The sequence below is a fragment of the Naegleria gruberi genome (assembly GCF_000004985.1).
Source record: "Naegleria gruberi genomic scaffold NAEGRscaffold_48, whole genome shotgun sequence".
NCBI lineage: Eukaryota > Heterolobosea > Eutetramitea > Acrasida > Naegleriidae > Naegleria > Naegleria gruberi.
Genome location: NW_003163279.1, coordinates 42,635 through 64,576, shown reverse-complemented (window position 1 = coordinate 64,576; position 21,942 = coordinate 42,635). Strand labels below are relative to the sequence as shown.

Below are 21,942 nucleotides of genomic sequence, written 5' to 3'. Positions count from 1 at the left end.
AGAAATAGATCAGTTGGTCCACTATTGTCATGTAAATCTCCAATTATAATCTCCTCAATCTCTGGCTTTTCATATTCAGAATGAATTAAACTTTCAATTTGTTTCTCCAATGTGTCTTGATTGTTGTACAATTTCTTGGCTTCCTCCAATTTAGCTAAATACTTCTTGTGATCAGTATAACGAAGAAGAGAATCATGAACTTGAAGTTTCTTTTCAAAATAAATCTGTTCACGAAATTCAAATCTCTTAGATTTAAACCTATCACCATCAAAGTACTTTCTCATAAATAATCGATCCTTAATAATCTTCTTGATGAGATTTAACAAGGATTTATTCTCATCCCTTTTAGATCTCACTTGATTTTTCTTTTGTTGGCTTTTTCCAGAAATGGCAGTATTCCACTTTTCTCTAATTAATCTCAATTTGGCATCAGTCATTATCGAATTATTGACATGATGCTTTTGTAAAGATTGCTTAAATCTCTTACCAGTTGCATATAAATAGCTATTGTAACCATCTCTCCAAATGTGATAATGCTCATTTGGTATTCCAATACCTCCATTTACAATGAAATTATTATTACTAGTTAAAGTTTTTTTAAATGTCGATCTACTTGTCATACTATCAATCATTTTCTGATCCATCACAAATAATTCATTAAATAATTGAATAAAAAGCTGACGATTATTGGCAATTCTTCTGAAAAACTCCTTATTCACCAATAAACAACTTGTAAATATTGTTTTCCAATCTAGATAGGTCATGATGATATAACACATTACATCGGAGGAAATAAAAACGTTGGATTTGCTTTCTGGATGTTCTTGTTCTACTTGTAAATTAACACTTTCATTGCATGTTGTTGTTGTATTATTGTTATTACTATTATTGTGATGATATTTGGCTAAGAATTCATTCGGAGTTAGATTTAAAAGATCATGATAATACAATTGATCATTTTCATTGTAATCATGTTGAAACTCTTCTGTTTTTGTCTTCATCAATAATATTAAATAATTGTCTTCTGTCTTTATAGAGTGTATTAATAATACAGGGATGATTTTTTTAAAGATTGTATTTATTTCATATTTTTTCTAATTGGAAATTAAGGGTAAATAAAAACCAGACCATGCTGTAAAATATGTGATGATGTTGAATTTTGTAATATTTTCCATTCATTCTTAAAAGATTGCTTTCCATCTCATCTATTCACACAATCAAAATGCAACGAGTATAATTGTTTAGCATATCAAATGGTAATTATTATGACAATGGAATAATCAATAGTTAGGATCGCTCTTTGATCAACATTTCAGCAATCATATTTATTCAATAAAAGCTTCCAACCTCAAATACAGTTGTTGTAATGCTCCCAATATGTAAATTTCTAAATAAACAATGGACAGCCTTACTTTAACTTTTATTCCTTTAAAATATTAATTGACCAATCTGGGCTTCATTTTTCTTCAGTGCTCTGAATGAGAATTGTTCAAATTTTTCTTTCATTCTTAATAAATGCCTTGTTCCCTATCAATTCTAACAACTTTTTGCACGTTGATTATTAATCGTTTTGAAAAAGGAACATTTGAAAGTAAGCAATTGATTCCTCAACGTTTGCCCGACTCTCACTTGGCTACACATGTGCGAGAGTAAAATGCCGGATCGCATGCTCAGTTTAGAAGAAAAGCACAAATATTGCAGGCACTTTTATACGTTGCTGTCGGTTCGGCTTCCTCAACAACAACGTTTCTCTTAAAAGAAAAAATTGCAGCAAAAACTCTCCAGAGAATCCAAACATGTGTGCCAAATTGTCTAGGTCCAATTCTTCAAATGCTCACATTCAATGGAGAACTCCCTCACCAAGTAGAAAATTAATGAATGGAAGATTTAGGCAATTTTTAAGTTTTCAACATGATGATTCTTGGGTTGACTCTCCACTCTCTCCAATGAGTTGTGATAGTAATAGCAGTAGTAGTAATTCCTTATCTTCCCCCTCATCTTCCTCAAAGGTTCCCTTTTCACCCTCATCAGCATCTGACTCTGCTGCCTCAACAACCAATAATTCTCACCATGCAGTCTCACCTCACTATTCCCTTATCAATCGGCAGCACAAAAGTTGTACTGATATTCATCTCTATCCACCAATGCTTACCATTCCTCTCCACTTGGATGAATCCTCAAGTTACGATCAAATTAGTTCCTGTAGTAGTGTTCCAGAAAGCACAAACCAAACAAGTCACGACCCACAACAATACAAGAATCAAAAATTGCCTCAACTCCCACCACCTCATCTCCAACTCTCCAACAATACCTCTCGATCACCAACTATAACAGTCACCACCAACACTACTAACCAATCGATTTCATCTAACGACAACTCTTCATCACTAAGCGACACCACTTCCACAACCGTCAGCAGTGCGACGACATCAACTTGTATTAATAATCAACCATTAAAAATGCCTCAAAGTAGCCCCTCACCAAACCTGCAGGTTTCTCCATTGTCCTCTCCATCGAATTCTGTTGCTGCTGATCATGGCTATCTTGGATATAGTGGGAAGGCCTACATTTTAGTGGAGAAGAAATCTGTAAATACTAACGAAGGAATGCATATGGTAAAGTGTAGTTTACGGTTGAAGGAAGGAAAGAGTTTGTTGATTAAAAAACAATCGGAACATACTTTAACATTTAAAATTACACCATTTACATGTGCTAAATATACACCTATATCGAGTGGATCTAATCAATCAGTGAATTCTAGAGTGCTGGTCACAGTTGCAGAGCTTTCTTCTAGTTCATTGGGCGATAAATCAAATAATACTGTTGTTGGAAATAATTCAACAATATCGAGTCAACCAACATCTGCCAAACAAGCAAAACAATCCTACTTTGTACCAGAGTTACAATTTATTTTCGGATCTTTAGAGTAAGTTTTTTAATTATATTTAATTAGTTAATAATTCTATTATTACACAACATTAGTGAGGCAAAAGAGTTTAGTGAGAAAATTACAAATAACGTGTATTGTTATTGTACAGACTTGGTTTCAAGCAAGATACAAAAAGAAGTTCAACAACCAAAACCACCAATTTCAGACACTAAACAAGAAGGTTACATAATTAGAAAAAACCAAAAGGCACATATCAAAACATATCAAAAGCCATCAATAGTTTATGCTGAACTCTTGAACAAACAATTACTTTTTTATACTTCACATAAGAAGACTAAGGTAGCTGATGTTATTGGATGCAGGGTTGACTTTACGAGAGAAAAATATTACACTGATTTCATACCAACTGGAACTCAAAAAAATGAATATCATAAGATGGCATTTACCTTGAATGTTGGAAATGAAGGAGAATCACGAGAAACTCTTGCATTCCCAACAAATGCTGATACTCAAAAATGGTTATCCATATTTTCGTCATCATCACCAGAAGTGATGTCACGAGCAGAAACTTTTGAATCCGATACTGAGGAAGAGGAAGAAAAAGGATCCAGTGATGAAGGAGATAATGGAGAGGAAATGGATGACGAATTGGCTCAATTATTGGGATTAGGAGGAGATACTGTAGTGGTTCATACTGATGTAGCAACAAGGGAAGACGTTGTAGGAAATGCTGTATTGGAGCTTGGTGAGCCTGATATATTTGGCAAGAGAAGAAACAATGTTTTTAATAATGGTTTCTGGCAACCACCTAGTTCAACACCCACAAAAACTCCACCATCTGTTTCAACACCACCAGTTAGTCCAGCAACAAAATCTCCATTGTCAGAAGTACAAATTCTGAAAAACAGAGTTGCAGAGCTAGAAAAACTATTGGAGGACAAGACCAAGGAATGTGCTGAACTGAAAAAGGAACTAAATAAAAAATAATTTATTTAAATAATGGTTGTGTAGCCATTTTCTGGAGTTTGTCTTGTGGAATGAGCAAATGGGTTAATATCATCGTCATCATCATCTTGTTCACCATTATTTTGATAAGCGTCTGGGTTATTAATTGAGTTATCCTCTGCAACACCTTCCTCATCCATAGTGTCATATTCAGAAGTTTGACGACGTCTGAACATTTCACACAAGAAAACAAATTGGCAACCTTCCCAGAATAAGCTGAAAACTTCTTTCCAGAATCCAGTATTTGGAATAATTTCAGCTCCTCTAGCCTTATATTTAACAACCTTGACAATAGAACCAATAGACAAATACAAAACAACCAAAATAACAAGGATGAGAAGTATAATACCACCTGGGCTTACAGCACTATCATTTCTTCTGATAATTATTGGAGTAGAAACTTGTTGAAGTTGACCAGATTCACCATATGAAGTAATAATATTAACAATGTAATCTTCATCAGCAAACAAAGACATTGTCAATGATGAACTCAAACTATTTCCATAACCAACGGTCTGTAAATTTGACTTGGAATTAATGGCGCAGAGAGTGTGGAAGTTGAGGCTTGACATAACTTGTTCATCGGATTGTCCTTTATGCTTTTCACTCAAACCATATGCAACAACCTTATAGAAGGTGGTGTGGTCCTTACTCTTTGGAACATCGATGGAAACACTGTATTCTTGTTGAGTTTTACCATCCTTTGAAACAGTATTTGTTGGCTTAACAGTGAATGGAACAGCTTCTGGTCTTGGATCAGGACTGGAGGTAGTAGTAAAGAGAGAGAAGAATTGTGGAGATGTACCAACAGTGGTAACATAGTAATTGGCTTTTGGAACAGCACTTTGTACTACAATGTTGCTTGAATATCTATTTCTGGCAACACCAACTTGATCAAAATCTTGTGAAGTTGGAATTCTATTCTTACCAATGAAAACCTTGAGAGTATCTTTAATTGAAGTAGAATCACAAGAATCATATTGAACAGTTAAAGCTTGAGCAGATTTTGGACTGTAGATATCAAATGTGTTAGCCTCAGAAACAAACAAAGAGTAGTAATCTTGTGACAAATAGGTTGGTTGATCCTTAGCTGCGACAACAATCTCATATTGAACTCTATTAGAGCATGCAGAAACTTCAACAGTCAAGAGTTGAGTTGAAGAAATTTGGGCATATTCCAAAAGAACACCATTATTAATTCTAGGATCAGACTTGGCACTAGCCTTGACACTTGGATTTTGATAAGCATTAACCATAATACAGTCATTCACAACATCAAAGACTCTAGCACTGATAGACAATGGTTGAGCACTAGAAATTGGTAACAAGTATTTAGCAGTATTTGTAAGAGTGGTAATACCAACACGTGGAACACCAGCTCTCAAAATACCTTGAGAGGTTTGATAGGACAAGTAGAAAGAGGCAGGAGTTATACCATATACACTAACTGTCCATACTCCAGTTGCAAAGATTGAATCAGATTTAAGAACTAAAATACCATTACCATGAACAGTATCTGAGGAGGCAACAAAGTAATCTTTGGTTGGGAAAGTTTCATTGTTACTAGCATACATTACTGTTCTACCATTGATACCAACTGTTGTAATACTAATAGATGCAGCTTGTTCTGGAATCAAAATCTTATAACGTCTTACAGCACCACTATCAACAAAGTCAAGAATTTGGCCTCCATCATTAACCAATGAATAAGCAGAAGAAACAGTAAGAGAGAATTTGCTAGAAGCAATAAATGTTGTGTAAACTGAGATGTAATAAGTTCCAGCTTCAGCCTCATCAATTTGAAGTGTATCATCTCCAAACTTGTCACTCTTCCATGTGTAATGATTCTTGGTAGGGTATGGTGTCATACTAACAAAGAAATCACAATCAGATGGGTAAGCAGACAAAACTGAGAGATCAATTCTCAAAACACCTCTATTTTCAAGCTTGAATGAGTATCTCTTATAACTGTTACTTTGAGAATCACCAAGAACTGGACTATTTTCTTTAAGATCTAAAACAGTATCCAAACCATAAACAACAATGTCAAACAAAGCGTTGGACCAACCATGAACACCAATGAATAATTCTCTGGAATCAGAACCAATATCACTCTTGGCAATGACCAAATTTTCATTCACACTCGAAGTGGAATGCCATTGATAATTCTTGTCTGTTGGTCTATTAGTCTTAGTGGAAACATAAAGATCACCATCTCCTTGATTCATGTAGGCTACAATATTAATGTCAGTCATGTTAACAAAAGGAGGTAAGGTATAGGTAAAGTAAACATAATATTTAGCTCTAACATTGTTATTTGTACTCATAGTAGCATCTTGCAATAATCTTGCTCTTTGGTTTGTAAAAGCAGTGATTGAATAGTCACTTGCAGTGAAAGTATGAACGCCACAATAATACCATCCGATAGATGATTTTTCAGGAATTACAGCAAGCAATTCAGCTCCAGTGTTTTCTCCCAAAAAGTCATACTTGTCTCTTGATGGGTGTGAGTTAGTCTTACTGCAAACCATTTCAGATCTCATACCTGTACCTAATCTAACACTGAAAGTGAGTGAGTTGGCATCAAATCCATAGAAGAAAGCATAATACTTCCATTCATCAACATAACTTGAAGTGGTAAGGGAAACACCATCTTCAAGAACTATTACTTCATCTGAAGAAGAAACAGTAATTTCAAATTCTGTTTGTTCTCTATAACCTGCAACTGCAATATAATACCATCCCATTCTCCACCCTTGATCAGTTGTCTTGATTGTCAATGTGTCAACACTTCTGGAGAAGGCATAGAAATCATGATGTAAAAAGTCAGGATATTGATTATTGTCGTGAGTTGAAACAAAAATGTCTGGATCACCCAATGAATTCAATGGATTAACAGTGATTGTAACATTACTTGGATGAGTAAGTTTGAATCTATAATAGGATGAATATGGTGATTGAACTCTACCTCCCATACTAACACCATGCATCAAAGTAGAAATTGAGGTATTTCTAGTAATGACAACTGAATAAATAGTATCAGCGGAGAAAGCAAAAATGCTCAAATGATATGTAACATCTGGTTTGAATTGATTGTCTGAGCTTTTAACATTGATAATTTCAACAGCACTTTGTTCACTGCTCCACATGAAGCTAAATGTTGATGGTTTAGGATTTGTACTCAAATAAGCATCTGGATCTCCGGTCAATGGTGTGACAGTTACGGTAAAATCATCTGATCCTTCAAGGTCAAAAGTAAAGTAGCTGTAATCCAGAGTCTTGGTTGTCATAAGTTGAGGTTGACCATCCTTCAATTTAATAGGATTGTTAGATGTTGAAGCGATAATGCTAAATTCAGTGATACCATCATTCAATCCACAAACTCCAATATAGTATGGGCCAGGGAAATATTTAGGATCTCCTTTAGTGAACGAAACAATGTCAAATCCGTGATTACGGCTTGCATAAACAAAGTTAGATTCAGAGGCTTGTGGCTTATTAGCAATAAATAAATCGGCATCACCAGAGAAAGGGGTAACAATAAAAGATACAGTCTCAGTATCCAAAAGTGTGGCAGTGAAAATAAATTGGGAGCATCTGTTAGTTTCATTGGTTGATGAAAGAAGGGAAACACCATCAATAAGATAATCGTTGTTATCAATTCCAATGAAAATTGGCTTATAAGCAGATGAAACACCATAGCTATTCTTGGCGATTACGTTAATTACAGATCTTTCATTAAATCCAACAGGTACATCATAATCAACGAAATCTGCGCCAGATGGTGGTGTAGCAATTTCTCCGACCAATTGAGCTTCTTCCTTAATTGCGCACAATGTTTGCATATTGACATTGGCTGGGTCTTCTTGTGGAGTTAATATACGTTTGTAAACCAAGTAAGAAACACCTTGAGAGTCTCCTTCAACACTTGGAACTGAAATTCTCTTGCTATTTACTGACATGAGTGGTCCAGGAATGAGAACACCATTATTCTTTGGTATTGGTCTCTTATCAGTACCTGTTGTAGCAAACATAGTATAAGGCAATGCGTGTTGCAACTTGGAAGTACCAATATAATAGAAAGTATTTGTCTCAGACTTGGTTGTTGTTATAATTTGTCTAAATTTACCATCAGCTTGAGAAACATAGCTATTATTTTGTGTTGGTTGTGGGTTAATGTTGGAAACATAGAATGGTGCTGCTTCCAAATCATTACAAGATTCCAAAACAGCATTAAGTCCAGCTGAATTTCTTAAACTCATTACCTTAAAATAATCTGATTGGTCTGGATTACCAAATACATAATTAGGAGAATCAGAAGTCAAAAATATTGGAGCTCCAGATTGTTCCAAAGTGACATGGAATCTAGCTAAACCTCTGTATGAGTAAACAGAAATATAAAGAGATTTTACAACATCTAATTGATTGGCTGGGAGTTTAACAATCAAGTCGTCACTTCCTTGAGCAGACCATTTGTGGCTTGTTGGAGTTGGATTGGTATTAGGATATTGATCAACATAGACAGCAGTAAAGCTATCCTCTCCATACAGTGAATTAACATAAACCAAATAATCTGTATTGCTGACCAAAATTCCATTGTAAGCAAAAAGGGAACCTGTTTCTCCACAACAGAAAGCTTCACCAATAACTGGCAAACCTACCTTCAATTCAGCTTGGAAGCTCAAAGAAGAAGCATGAATATAGTAAGTTGAATCTTCTACACCATAAACAGAAGTTTTCCAGGTACCAACTTCAGTAATTTCAGATGCGCTCAAAGAGACATAATTACCTGGATATCCATTATCAGATTTGGTAAAAGTATTGTTAGTAATTTTCAAGTTTGTATTACCATCAATAAGAGTAACACCAATAACAAAGTTTTCTGTTGAAAGAATTGAATAATAGTCCTTGGTTTGACCTTTTGCTACTGTATCAATAATTGGGATACCAAAAGTACGTAATTCCATTGATCCAGCTGAAACAGTGAGAATGTATGAGGTATTTGGGAAGAATGTATAAACAGAAATGAAATAATTGCCTGGTTGTGCAGAAGGGATACTAACTACATCGTCATCAACTGAAATAGAACGATAGTCATAACTAGATGGTCCTGGGTTAGGATTGGTTCTACTGACATAAATATCTGGGTCGTGAGACTCACTTCCTGGTTGTACAACAATTCTCAAATCTCTGGTTGTACTGAGGTAATATTTGTAATTTTGAGAAGACATATCATTCTCCAATACTCCATATACAGGAACTCCACTTTCCAATTCTATTGGTTGACCTGTGTGTAAATAAGCCACAATACTAAAGGAAGATGCGGCATAACCATAAACGGCAACATAAAGACTTCCATCAAATTCAGGACTATGTCTTAAAGGATCATTTGCAGCAATATGAATAAGTTCATTCCTTGCGTAAGATGCTGCCTTCCATTTGTAGTTGGCTCTATCAACTAATTGATTGGTTGAAATGTACATATCAGCATCACCGCTAATAGTTGACAAGGAAAAACTGACATCAACACTATTATCTGAAATTGGGAGAACAAATTTTCTATAATCTCTCTTATTAACTGTATAAGAATATTGAACTGTGTCAACTAATTCAATAAATCTATTGGCAGATGATACAACAATGGTATAATTGCTATTTGTGGTGGATGTAACTGCTACATAGTACATTCCAGATGGAGAGTCATCCTTGTGTAATACAAATGAGGCTCCATTAAAAGTACCAACCAAGTCATGAGAATTTTCATTTGGATATCTGTTAATAGTACTTCCATAAACATTTAAAGGAACTCCAGATGCACTTGTAACAAAGATATCTAAAGTAGTAAATCCTCCAAGATTGTTTGGTTCAACATAGTATGCATAATAATCAGTCTTATAACCTATTAATTGTTTTGAAAGAGGAAGACCATTAGAAAGTCTAGTGTGAGCAAAAGTTGAAGAAATGTAAAGTGCATAGTCAGTAGAAAAAACGGAATCATCGTGAATAGCAATATAGAACCAACCTGGGTACAAATGTTCAGGTTCTGAAATTTGGATAGAACTGGTACCATGAAGAGAGTGAGACCATTCACAAGCAGATGAGTTTGGATATTGGTAAAGTCTTGAAACAAAAATATCTGGATCACCAAGCATTGTTCTTCTGTCAGCTGTAATTGTCAAATCTTGAACAACTTTTGATAAGAAAAATTTGTAGTAAGTTGTGGATCTGCTGTAAAGTCTGGCATAAAGAGGAATACCATCAGCAATAATATCTTGAACATCTGGTGAAGTTATTTGTAAGCTGAATTGAGTTTGTGAACTATGATCTCCTTTAATACCAATATAGTAAGTGGTTGGAACTTCACCAGAGTGTGTAATGGAAAGGAAATCATCTCCTAGTGACTCCTTTTTATAATTATATGATGATGCATCTGGCTTTTGATTTGTTGTACTAACATAAAGATTTGCTTCTCCGTATAAAGAAGTGACAGAAATTGTAAATAATCCATTACTTGTCACATCATATGAAAAATAGACATACTGTCCGGATCCTACAAAAACATTTTGTGGAAAACCTTGAACAACTTTAACATGATTATCAGAATGTAAACCAATAATTGTGTACATGGCTGGACCTTGGAAACCATTCACAGCAACATAATATGGTCCTCCACTCTTATATCCTTCTGTTGTTTTTGAGAGAGTGACAGTATCAGTTCCGTCCTGAATAACAGATTTCCATTGATAGGTGTTTGGATTAGTAAAATCTGGAGCACCTGTTGTAGATACATAAATATCAGCATCACCGGAAAGAGTAGTCACTATGAAAGAGAGTGTAGAGTTGTCAGTGGCAAGTTCAGGAATGTTTTCAAATTTATAAATGACTGAATTGCCTGCTTCAACATGTCCTTCTTGTGCCTGATTGATTGGAATAACAACTTCAGATAACACACATCCAATCAATGTTAAAATAAATAAAATCAATGTTACCATCAATTTACCATCAACAACAACTTGTGTTGATGGTCTCAAATTTCGATTCATATTCCTCTAAATTTGATAATAATAATAATTTATATACACTTGAGAGAGTATCCGAAAATAAATAAATTTTGATCACACAAGGGGTGTGAAGGAGAGAAGCCTACGGTAACGGAGAAGGAATTTTTTTTCAAGTGATTTTTAATGTGGAAGGCAAAAAGAAGTCTATTGGTGTATCAGGAGTTTTCTTCGCAGTGTTCCATTGTTATTTTAACAACAGACGTAAATATCTGCAAAAATCTGCATGATGTTATTTCTCTGTGAATAATAATATTCTCAAAGTTGAGCATTTACCTTACTTGCAAGATTATACAATAAAACAGTCTAGAAGAGATAATTTCTGATGTTGGTAGTAGTTTCGTTTTGGAAAATCGACTATCAATCCTGGTCAACCACCTATCGAAGTGGTCACCACTTTACAAAGTTTTCTCTTTTAGCCAGCGAATATTCATCTTCCTTCATTATTGTTGTTGAAGCAGCCAACAACATGCGTGGCTTTTGTAAAATATCGGTAGTCGTTCGTAATTTTTCTCTGAAAAAAAACCACAAACTAAAATGGCTCCAAAGATTACCAAGTCCCAATTGATCCTCTCCGTCAAACCAGATCTTCCAGATGTTGATGATGAAACCGCTGAACAAATGGCCGTCAGAATGGACCAACATTTGACTGACTTGGAAAAGAGAATCAGAGATGTCAACATTGAATTCTTGGAATGGGGTGAAATCAGAAGAGAAGAAATGGCTTATGGTTTGAAGATGCTCAAGGTTATTGCCACCATCCACAATGATGATGCTGTTCCTTTGGATAGAGTTGTCTCCCTCTTCTACAATGAAGAAGAAGAAGAAGCTGTCATGGAAGGTGTTTCTTCATGCGAAATTGACTCATGGAACAAGTTGTAAATTGAATAATAAAATATTCAATCCAAATTGTTTTTAATTATAATAATTATTAATTATTCTTTTTTACTATGTAATTTGTTTCAGTGGAGTGACGGTTTTTGAATTGTGATGAACTGATTCGTTTAAGCTGATTGAATAACCTATCAAAATGATTAAATTAAAAAATGTTTAAATCCTTTTCCATCACCAAGTGCCAGACATTACGCCCTAACACTTTCAATGCTTTGAAAAATGGTTATCGTGCATTTTCGTGTGGTAAATCAGCAAAAGTTCATCATGAAAAAATGTGTGAATTTGAAAAGGATACAATCGGATGTAGCCAAAACAAACAGTACTTGTTGGATTTGATGAAGAATGACACCTTGGATGTTCCAAAAATTGTTGATGAATTTGATGGCTTGTTGGAGAAGGATAGGATTTTAAATGTTTATGTGTATGGAAGTCGATTGTACGGAAAACCTTGTACAGATGTCTATAAAGTGAATGGAGGAAGTGATTATGATTTATTGATGATTTATGATTTTGAAGAGGAGCCTGAACATTTGCTCTTTATTACCAATCAGAAGGACAATTATTGTACTGAAACATTTGATTCTTTATTACCAAGATATTTGAAAGGAAGGGGTTTATTAAGCAATAATAATCCTAATTGCAATATTATTGATGATACAAGTGTGGAACAGATTTCTCAATCAATTATTAAAAAGAAGAATCTGAAAACTGGGGATGTAACCTATGCCTTTTCGAAAATACCCAAATATGAATTGGATATTTCAATTTATTCGAAACAACAGTTTTTAAATCAATTGAAAAAGAACAAATTCAATGAATTGTTGGCTCTTTTACTCGAGCAGAGTGAAGAATATCAACGATTTATCATTCAACAATCCTTTAAATTATCAGAGGAATTTCCAGAAATGAAAAATCGAATTGATCCAAAATCAATCATTGATTCATTCAATCCATTCTCTAGCATGGTATGGAAATTTTGTAAAGGACTCTATGAACACGAATGGGGTTGGGATCCTCCAGAAGTTGACATATTCAAAGCTAAGAAACGAGTTATTCACACACTTCGTATTTGTCATTACGCAAAGCAGATTGCTAATCATGGAAAAATAGTGGATTGGCATGTTTGTGACATGTATTTTAATGACATTTTTCAGAGAGAGGAAAAATACAGTGATTGGGAAGAAATATCAAAAGTATATGATCCAATAAGGAATTCACTAGTTAATGATTTGGAAAATTTTAAAGGAAATTTAGAATAGTTTATTGGTTAGGAATGAATATTATTTTGACCTTATCTTGGAATGAAAGCATCGATGACCTACGAAACAGAAAAACGTTTTAACTGAATGGCTTGTCTCTTTACGAAGTCTAACTACTTTGACCTCAATAAAATCCTTCTTTCAATCTTGAGCAATTCCTGTGCGTTAGTTTGAATTGATCTTGTTGGGCGTAATTAAAACAGAACTTTCCTGTTTATAAAATCAACCAGAATAAACGTAATAGAGTCTTTTCTTGAATTCATCTCGATCTCAGAGTCAATTATTGGAATTAATTATTATTAAAATATTAATTAATTCAAAATGACGATGCTCTAAGCTTAATTCTTGTGCTGGCAGCCTATTAAAAATTTGGCGGTTAAAAATTTGTGATACAAAAAAAATGACTGAAGAAACAAATCAAAACAATACATCATCATCAACCTTGACGGAAGAAGCCCAACCAGGAAGACGAAAATTTATCAGAAAAACCACTGTGGAAGAGGAAGAAAATAAGAATGAAACAGATCCAGAACTCTTACGTCAATTGAAAACAATACAAGAAAGAATAAAAATTTTGGCAAAAAGGGATGATCCAAACCAAGACAAGGCACTTCGTGAAAGTGTTCCTGGATATTCTGAACAAATCACATTGTTTGAAAATTTAAAGGAAAAGAAATTATTACTTGCTCTCAGATACAAGGAGATGCAAATGAAAAACATTGAAGAAATATATAGTAGTGATATTCAACAAGCCAAATCAGATTTTGAAAATGATATTAACAATTATAATGAAAATTTGTTAATTCAAACTCAAAAGGAAGAGAAACGGTTGAATGATTTGATTCAATTTGGTACAGTTAGAAGAGAGAATGAACCAACTCAAACCGAAGATGATAAAAAACCTGGAAGAAAACTCACAAGAAATAGAAGAAGTGGAGCCAACAATAGCTCTTATGGAAATGGTGAAAAATGGTCCAATGTCATTAACATGTCCTATGAGACTTACAGTAAGAAAAAGAGAATACCTTGCTCTGTGGAAGGCATGAATTTCGGCCTAAGCTCTGAAGAAATAGGACAAGATTTGAAGAGGATCAAGTTGTAATTGACACCTATCACAAACTTGTATTTTAATACACAAAACTAATTATTATTTACATTTAATTTATTACAACAAAATTTACATGTTAAATTGTGCCTTGCTAAAATCCATTCCAGAAAAATCAATATTTGGATGCATACCCTTGAGTTTACGAATATTTTCTTCTCTGATTCTATCTTCTGATGTTTTACCTCCTGTTGCTTTTGCTGCTTGATCGAATAACATCTTTTCAACAGTAGATCTCATCTCTGGATTTAAATCAGACATACTTGCTTGAGGAGGATCAATCACTGATGTATTAATTTTAGGATGTCCTTCAATCACGTAATCCCACCAAATTCCAACAACTTTTTGTAAATTAATAATTAATTCCTTTTTATCCTCAATTTGCCAATAACATTCATCTTCATCAACTTCTTTACATAATTTTCCTTGAATAATTGGTTGTTCAATTCCGACAACTGTAACCTTGATAGATTTCTTTTCAAAATTAACTTTCACTGTCTTGGTGGTGATAGGATTTTCAAAAGGAATAACAATCATGATAGAAGTAATATCTTGAGTCCATTTGTATTTTGTATTTTCCAAACATGTTGGTCCTGTTGCACCTCCTTGAACAGGAGTCAGAAGTGTTTGATCAGTACTAGAAGACATTTTTTATAATAAATTGCTTCCGAACACAACTTCCGAGAATCAATTGCAGATTGACATTTATGATGTAAAGTGGTTATTGGTATTATGTTAATAGGTCTGGCCACTAACTATAAGTGTTGTTGGTCTGTCAGTTGTTTTGTAAACAAGAGAATTGTTACTGTGGTGAGCAGTGTTGATCATGTGATGGTGATATTTGGTATTGATATTCCTTCAAAATACATGCACATACATTTGTAGTTGTCAGGAAAACATAACAAGTCAACATAATAAGGGTGTCACTACCTTATTGTTTTTATAATACAATGTATTTCCAATGAAGTTATACAGCTATTGTGAAGGGTATTGCGTTTACCTTAATAAAGACTTTTTCATGACCATCAATAACCACATATCTCTCATTGACAACTTGTTTCTAACACATCAACTTGTGTCACCTTGGCTTGCTGTGAATTCATCATAACGGTTCCTCAATTGGAACAGTAAATGCCAAAAAGCATCTTTTGATTTTCACAAGACAATCTTAATAAACCAACCGTGCTGTGGATCAAAATGACGCTTTGTTTTCTTCAAGTTCTTAAGGGACCAAATTACACAAACAATGAATGGATTATTCTCTCCTGTTTTTAAAAGAAAACAACTCTTCATAAAAAAACAAACAAAACCATCAAGGTATTTCAAAAAGATCGGGTCGTCTATCTCTCCTATTATCTTCAGCAGCAATCAACCACACTACAAAAAACTTGTAGAGAAGTTTACTTTTTCAGAGTGATAAGCAACATCACGCTCCATTTGTATTTATAATTCAATTAAGAATAGAAAAAAATGAAAATATATGAAGTTCAATCTAAAGGCAATCATACAGGTGGTTTATGCTACCATGTCTCTGGGGTAATTGGATCAAAGGTAGGTTTGGTTGCTTTCATTCTCTCTTATGATGTTAGTTTTATGTCCTTCTTGGCCAAAGACCCATTAATAGCACTAAAATTAATTCAGTATATATATTCGATATGGTCAATAAGGTTTGGACCGAAATTGAAAAACCTTCGGGTAAAGCTCCAACTCTTCGTGCCTTGACTGCTTCTTGTATCGTTGGATCAAGGATTTATGTATTTGGAGGTTATTCTCAAGCAACGCCTCAATCTAATCATACAGTATATAATGGAATGTATTATTTCGATACTGAAACTCTTTCATGGACTCACATTGAAACTAACGGATTGTGTCCAGATCCTAGAGCTGGTATGTTGTTTATAATTCGAATTTTGATGAACTAATCTAGATTCAGGTGGTCAAATGTGGCATTATAAGGGTAATATTTATTTGTATGGTGGATGTCAAGGAAAGCAAGTTTATTTCTCTGGGCTCTATGCATATAATATTGCAAGCAATCAATGGATGGTTGTAGAAACGAAAGGAAATGTAGATATGAGAAAATATGTAACATTAGTAGATAAGACAAATCAAAATGAAACACATAATCAAGTTCCAAACAGATTGTGTTGTTTCACCTGTAATGTAGTTCAAAATTTGGTGTATATATTCGGTGGTTTGACAGCGGACGAAGAAAATGAAAGACAAAGTGCCACCAATGCTCTTTATGTTCTTGATATGGACACTATGGAATGGTCTAGGCCATTACTCTCAAAGGATAATACTGTAGTGCCATCTGCAAGAGCTTCACATTGTACAACACTTGCCAAGGATTCTGCAATCATCTTGGCTGGAGGGTCGAACATTTTGCGTAATAATGACTTTGATTCCCATATTTATATGTATCAAATTTTAGAAAGAAAATGGTATAGAATTACTGATCTATTCTTTGGAAGTCACCTACCAAAACTTGTAGGAATGAGTGCTGTTTATTGTGAAGAAACAGGAGAAGTTTTCTTTTTGGGAGGAAAGGATTCTGATGATACCTTAAAATTCCATTTCTATTCTGTCAATGTAAAGTCGATTAAGGAACTCAAGACATATGATGTTAGTCCAGAAGAAATCAAGATGGTTCATAGAAAGTCGATAAGAGATATTGCCGATTTTAAGAAGATGGAAATTGTCAGTGACACCTCTAGAAATACAAGAGATAAGAGAAGTGTTTCGGCAGCTGAAGCATTATATTCTCCTCTAAAACATTCAGAGCTGATAGATGAGGATGACTACGATGAATCCTCTCTGGATGAAGTAATCAAGAAGAAGAATAGAAGAAGGACCATTGATTCCTTATCTAAATTTTTCAATTTAAATAGATAAATTTTATCTTTTCCTTACTCCAAGAAGTGTTGGTTCATCATCGTCATCATCTTCATCATCATCAAGCCCAATTGCATCCAAAATGTTAGACTCTTTCTTTGGAGGAGTTTCTTTTTTCTGTGATTCCTTTTTCTGAGAATTCTTCTTGGTTTCTTTCTTTTCCAATGTTGGAATGGTTTCAGTTTTTGCAACCAATTTGATTTCTTTAGGTTTGGTTGGTGTTGATAGGTCAGCATCGAAATTGACAGAGTCTTCGACCAACGAAGAATTTGCAACCAAATTTACATTCAAACCTTTAGAAATTGTTGACCCATCATATATAACTTTTCTAAATCGTTTAGCATTATAGCCATTCTGTGGGTAATTTGAATTTGGAGTTTGTGAGGGCTTATTTTCCTCTTTAACCTTAATCAAATCGATATACTCTACAGTTATTGTTGGTTCATCAGGATCAAATGTTGGTTTAACAACTTTTTCTCTCTTAACTTCCTTTTTTTCAATTTTGATTTCCTTCTTGGGAGTAATTTTCTTTGGCTCTTCCATTTCGTAATCGTCTGCCAAAGAAAGAGGTATTTCAATTCCTCCACCTTTCTTTGGTTCTTCCTTTACTTTCGGTTTTTCTATTTCTTGAGTTTTTTCGTTAGGTTTAGTTTTCTTTGATGGTGGCTCAAAGTTCTCTTCCACTTGAGGTTTCTGTTCTTGGCTCTTTTCGAACGAAATATTGTTATTTTCTGGCATTTCCAACTCATCGTCTGTTCTATCTTCATCACTCATAACATTAACACCTTTTTTAGGAGATGGTTTTGGAGGTTCTGGAATACTAGGTAATTTAACTGTTTTCAAGTTAGATGCATCACCTAAAAGAATGGCAGCCATAATAGCCTTTTCATCAAATAACTGGAATCCATAATATTTGAGTTTTTCAAGCGTTTCTGGGTCTATCATATTTTCCTGAAATATTTAGAATATGTAAAAGGAATGAAACCTACAATTATAATACAATCGAACTGTGGACATGATAGGTAATTATTAACAAATTTTTCATCGATTTGTTCTTCAGAATTATCAATAGTTCCACCAGCACTTTCAATTATTGGCATTATTTTTTGACACTTTTCAAAGTTCATATAATGTATTGAGTAAAGACTTACCATTTCAACACTCATAGTCGAGAAATGCTTATTAAAAAATAATTGTTTCCTATTTGGATTTGGTTTAAAATCAGGAGCTGATGTCAATCCATAAGCTTTCCAGTTAAAATTTTCAGCAGAAGCATAGTAATTTTCAATGTTTGGTAGCTCAACTGTTTGTCTAAGATTAGTGGTGAGACACTTTTCTAATTGATTGACATATTCCATTGTCACAATAGGAATACCTAAGCACAATGCCAGTCCAATTTTTTCAGTAATAATACAATCCTTCTCGTCAACAATTAAATGAGTACATTGGTGATGCCAACATGTCGCATATTTGGCATCAATGGTCTTGCATTGTGTTGCCAGTTTCTTTCTATCTTGTTCGTTTAATCTAGATACGCAGAAAATCATCAGTTCATGTTTTATCCTATTTCCAAAGTTAAATTGCAAATTTTTGCATTATACATACATATAAATTGACTGATAAACTCCAAATCTAATTCTCCAATTTCCATCAAGATCAGTCTTGGTATTTGTAGTTAATTTCTCTGGAGAACCAGTTCCTTTCACAACAAATGTTCCATATTTTGAAAAGTCTTCCACTGATAGTTTAGGCTTGATGATCGGATCATCAGAAAATTGAATCAATGCTTGTTTGATATTGGATAAATCATCCACAGTGATCACAGCATGTTTCCTCGAAATACTTTTATCATTATCCACAAATACTTCACATTCATCTCCTATTATCATCATCAAATTATTAAATTTTACTTCTTCTCAGAAAATAAACATACGCTTTCTTCCAACAATGTAGGATCTATTCGGAACCATATATACAATTTGTAAATTTGATCCTGCTGCATTCGAAGCAATTTGTGATGAAGAAACAAACGGTTCGAGTATCCACATTTTTTCTTCTTTTTTTTGGATTTTTAATTTTAATTGAAAAAAGGCTTGTTCCTCAGTTGACAAGAATAATGGAAATTTAAAAAGGTCTATTTTATGAAAGTTTAGTCTTTTTTAAAGATGGTTCTGTTTCCAAAACTGCAACATTAGGTTCATTGCTATCACTCGATGATTCAGTATTATTATTATTTGATTCAGATGATTCATTCAAACTCCACAGTGGAACATTGAGATCAGAAAAGGCTTCTCTGGAAAGATTTGTAGCTTTTGAATAATTAACTGTTATAATTCTTCCAAATAATTCACCATTATTTAAATTCTCTAGAGCATCTGTGGCATCCTCTGGAAGTTCAAATTCTACAAAAGCATATCCACGATGTTTAGTATTTGCACCTGAAAATCCCTTTTCCTCCTTGTTGACTTGATTAACAGGCACTGTTACTTCCAATACTTCTCCGAATGGAATAAATAAATTGTATAATACATCTCTAGTGACTTGTTGTGATAAATTTCCAACATATAATACTTTTCTATATGAATTCAAGGCGTGTGCTGTTGTTGATGAGAGATTCTTCTTCTCCTTCAACAAATTCTGCAACATTTGATGTTGTTCCATTGTTTATATATTCTTATTATTGGTGATGAAGTAATCAAAAATTCTCTGTTCCGAACCAACAAGTTTTGCTGGTTTCTCTCGTTTAATATTTTTTTTTTGAAGGTGAACCATAAATTTATTCTTCTTGTTCTTCAATTTCAAAAGAAGGAGTAAATTGTCTCACAATCTTGAATGTTACTTTTTGTGACCTTAATGATGAGACAAAATCCAAAAAATAATACATTGCTCTAATAGCATGATTTACCGTGATTATAAGGACCCTTCTGATTGAAAGTTGTTTTTACTCATTAGAATCATCTGTATCGGTTTCACTTGAATCTTCTCCAGTTGAGGAAGTATATTTACAAAGATAATTATTACATCGACATCGATTTCTGTTTGAATTTTGTTGATGAGATAGTAAGAGCTCACTCATTGAGTTGAGAGGTGGGTGCATTGGACTCATAAAGACATCTCGTTCACTCGTTGCTGGTCTCATTGGCAGTAGAATGTCTCCATACTTTGATTCATTTGAATTATCGTGTTGAATAGATTCGAGAAATGAAATTCTCTTCTTAATCCACTGAACCTCTTCTCCAAAATTGTGAGTTGATAAATAATTCTCGAAAAAGTCCAACATTTTCCTATACCTATTTATCACATCAAACTTTAAAACGTATTGAAGTTTCCTTTCACAAATAGGGCACATAAACATTGGTGTCTCATCATCTTCATGCAGTGAAGCAGTTCCATTCATTAAGCATGAATAAAATATACAGTGTCTTAGTCCAAAAATATGCAACCTGAATAAACAAATTATATATTTGACATATCTTCAAAATTACTTACGTTTCATGTACAACAGTTTTTAAACATCTCTTCAGAATAAGATCAATTCTTTGATTAACTCCCAAATTATTGTTTTCCTCAGTTTGTTGATGAGAAGAAGCTGAAGTTCTACCTCCATTCAAAGTATGAGTAAAATTTGGATCATATCTAGCAAATGAAAAGAGAGCAGAAAAGTTCCCAGCCCATCCCACAACAAATAAATCATCCTCGTCCATATACAAATCAGTTAGTGTCAAGGCAATCATGCAAAATGCATCATCAGGTAAAACTTGCATTTCTAACACATCCAATACGTCAGAAATTGATAACTGTATCTGATCATGGTCTAATGCTTTCCTACATGTTACTGCCTCATATGAATCTCCAATTTTTAAATACATTTTCTTTTTTTCAACTTTTTCCTTTTTTCGTTTCTTTTTCTTTCTCTGTTTAGGTGAAACTGATTCATTCAAAGATTTATCTTGAGTTTGTATTGTAAGTGCATTATCATGAGTAAAATTCCAATGATTATGTTCATTTATATATTTTGATGAATTCTGTTGTTTCCTCTGTTTGGCAATTTTATCTGAAACTGAGTTTTTTGTTTTTGCACTCAACAAGTGATTAGAATGTAAATTACTATTTGTAACAACCTGTTTTTCCTCCATTTTAACTTGATCTTCTCCAATCAATTCAATACGTGGAAGTAATTGAACATTTCCACAATTAAAAAACACAGAAATATATTCCAATAAAACATTCAAATCAGGAGCATTTTCTTTCTCAAATGATCCAACAGGAACAAGATAAATTCTCTTTTCTGTTTCTTCTTCACTATAGATCAACATTTTGCTCGATTAAATTTGTGACATGAGAATACTTACGGATTTTCTTCCTGTGAAGAAATAAAGTTGTAAAATGTTTGACCTTCTTCCTTGTATCGGTTGAGCCAATCATTTGGTCCTGGTAATTTCAAATTTTGAAAGCAATCACCTGGAATAAACATGGCAGGGACAGGTTTACCTATTCGATTATTGGTAATTATATTAATCAACAACCAACACACAATTCGATTATTGGTAATTATATTAATCAACAACCAACACACAATAACCTACCAATCGCTTCTAAAATTTCATTATCCGAAGGTACAATAAATTGTTGTTGCATCTGTACTGAAGAACAAGAATTTGTGGTGATACAATTTTCGAAAGTGGTACTACTTGCAGTACTTCATCTACCAATTTGATGATTATTATTTGGTGACAATCAGGTCACAGGAGATAGACTCTTATAGGTTGCGGACTTGTTTTTTTTGTTTTGAAAAAGGTCACGTACAGTGTTGATCAAATTTAGTTTGCATGTTGC

General features: G+C 33.8%; 11 protein-coding genes across 11 annotated transcripts in view; 5 read left to right on the top strand and 6 right to left on the bottom strand.

Annotated features, from left to right (window-relative positions):
• NAEGRDRAFT_71640 (uncharacterized protein) overlaps positions 1 to 632 on the bottom strand; it is a gene marked incomplete at both ends in the record, with an annotated part of 1,670 nt that extends 1,038 nt beyond the window's left edge. Inside the window, one exon of the mRNA XM_002673117.1 lies at positions 23 to 632. Within this exon, the coding sequence (XP_002673163.1) occupies positions 23 to 632 (610 nt within the window). The remainder of the gene's footprint in view (positions 1 to 22) is intronic.
• A 1,164-nt stretch (positions 633 to 1,796) lies between these two features.
• Positions 1,797 to 2,930, top strand: NAEGRDRAFT_71639 (uncharacterized protein; the record flags this gene model as incomplete). The annotated part of the gene is made up of 1 exon (XM_002673186.1): positions 1,797 to 2,930. The coding sequence occupies one exon, from the start codon at positions 1,797 to 1,799 to the stop codon at positions 2,928 to 2,930; it is 1,134 nt and encodes a 377-aa protein (XP_002673232.1).
• A 933-nt stretch (positions 2,931 to 3,863) lies between these two features.
• On the bottom strand, positions 3,864 to 10,938 carry NAEGRDRAFT_80990 (uncharacterized protein; the record flags this gene model as incomplete). Its single annotated transcript, XM_002673116.1, has 1 exon — positions 3,864 to 10,938. One exon carries the CDS (start codon positions 10,936 to 10,938, stop codon positions 3,883 to 3,885), a length of 7,056 nt encoding a protein of 2,351 aa, XP_002673162.1. The 3' UTR covers positions 3,864 to 3,882.
• Positions 10,939 to 11,480: 542 nt separating this feature from the next.
• On the top strand, positions 11,481 to 11,878 carry NAEGRDRAFT_59029 (uncharacterized protein). The gene has a single exon (XM_002673185.1). It carries the CDS (start codon positions 11,491 to 11,493, stop codon positions 11,833 to 11,835), a length of 345 nt encoding a protein of 114 aa, XP_002673231.1. The 5' UTR covers positions 11,481 to 11,490; the 3' UTR covers positions 11,836 to 11,878.
• A 121-nt stretch (positions 11,879 to 11,999) lies between these two features.
• On the top strand, positions 12,000 to 13,106 carry NAEGRDRAFT_51710 (uncharacterized protein; the record flags this gene model as incomplete). The annotated part of the gene is made up of 1 exon (XM_002673184.1): positions 12,000 to 13,106. One exon carries the CDS (start codon positions 12,000 to 12,002, stop codon positions 13,104 to 13,106), a length of 1,107 nt encoding a protein of 368 aa, XP_002673230.1.
• A 400-nt stretch (positions 13,107 to 13,506) lies between these two features.
• On the top strand, positions 13,507 to 14,259 carry NAEGRDRAFT_59028 (uncharacterized protein; the record flags this gene model as incomplete). The annotated part of the gene is made up of 1 exon (XM_002673183.1): positions 13,507 to 14,259. The coding sequence occupies one exon, from the start codon at positions 13,507 to 13,509 to the stop codon at positions 14,206 to 14,208; it is 702 nt and encodes a 233-aa protein (XP_002673229.1). The 3' UTR covers positions 14,209 to 14,259.
• A 24-nt stretch (positions 14,260 to 14,283) lies between these two features.
• NAEGRDRAFT_71634 (nuclear migration protein NudC) lies at positions 14,284 to 14,859 on the bottom strand (the record flags this gene model as incomplete). The annotated part of the gene is made up of 1 exon (XM_002673115.1): positions 14,284 to 14,859. The coding sequence occupies one exon, from the start codon at positions 14,857 to 14,859 to the stop codon at positions 14,284 to 14,286; it is 576 nt and encodes a 191-aa protein (XP_002673161.1).
• Positions 14,860 to 15,681: 822 nt separating this feature from the next.
• NAEGRDRAFT_80987 (uncharacterized protein) lies at positions 15,682 to 17,124 on the top strand (the record flags this gene model as incomplete). Its single annotated transcript, XM_002673182.1, has 3 exons — positions 15,682 to 15,762; positions 15,801 to 16,098; positions 16,145 to 17,124. 3 exons carry the CDS (start codon positions 15,682 to 15,684, stop codon positions 17,104 to 17,106), a joined length of 1,341 nt encoding a protein of 446 aa, XP_002673228.1. The 3' UTR covers positions 17,107 to 17,124.
• Positions 17,125 to 18,711: 1,587 nt separating this feature from the next.
• NAEGRDRAFT_80986 (fha domain-containing protein) lies at positions 18,712 to 19,163 on the bottom strand (the record flags this gene model as incomplete). The annotated part of the gene is made up of 2 exons (XM_002673114.1): positions 19,040 to 19,163; positions 18,712 to 18,985 (listed from the first exon to the last, which is right to left on the bottom strand). Coding segments are annotated over exons 1-2 (387 nt in total), but the record flags the coding sequence as incomplete, so codon positions are not given.
• An 82-nt stretch (positions 19,164 to 19,245) lies between these two features.
• NAEGRDRAFT_71631 (uncharacterized protein) lies at positions 19,246 to 19,767 on the bottom strand (the record flags this gene model as incomplete). Its single annotated transcript, XM_002673113.1, has 1 exon — positions 19,246 to 19,767. The coding sequence occupies one exon, from the start codon at positions 19,765 to 19,767 to the stop codon at positions 19,246 to 19,248; it is 522 nt and encodes a 173-aa protein (XP_002673159.1).
• A 280-nt stretch (positions 19,768 to 20,047) lies between these two features.
• On the bottom strand, positions 20,048 to 21,744 carry NAEGRDRAFT_71630 (uncharacterized protein; the record flags this gene model as incomplete). The annotated part of the gene is made up of 4 exons (XM_002673112.1): positions 20,048 to 20,549; positions 20,596 to 21,408; positions 21,459 to 21,597; positions 21,693 to 21,744. 4 exons carry the CDS (start codon positions 21,742 to 21,744, stop codon positions 20,048 to 20,050), a joined length of 1,506 nt encoding a protein of 501 aa, XP_002673158.1.
• Between the last annotated feature and the right edge of the window lie 198 nt (positions 21,745 to 21,942).

Coding starts and splice junctions, on each gene's coding strand:
- NAEGRDRAFT_59029 (XM_002673185.1), top strand. CDS start 11,491: ATGGCTCCAAAGATTACCAAGTCCCAATTGATCCTCTCCGTCAAACCA.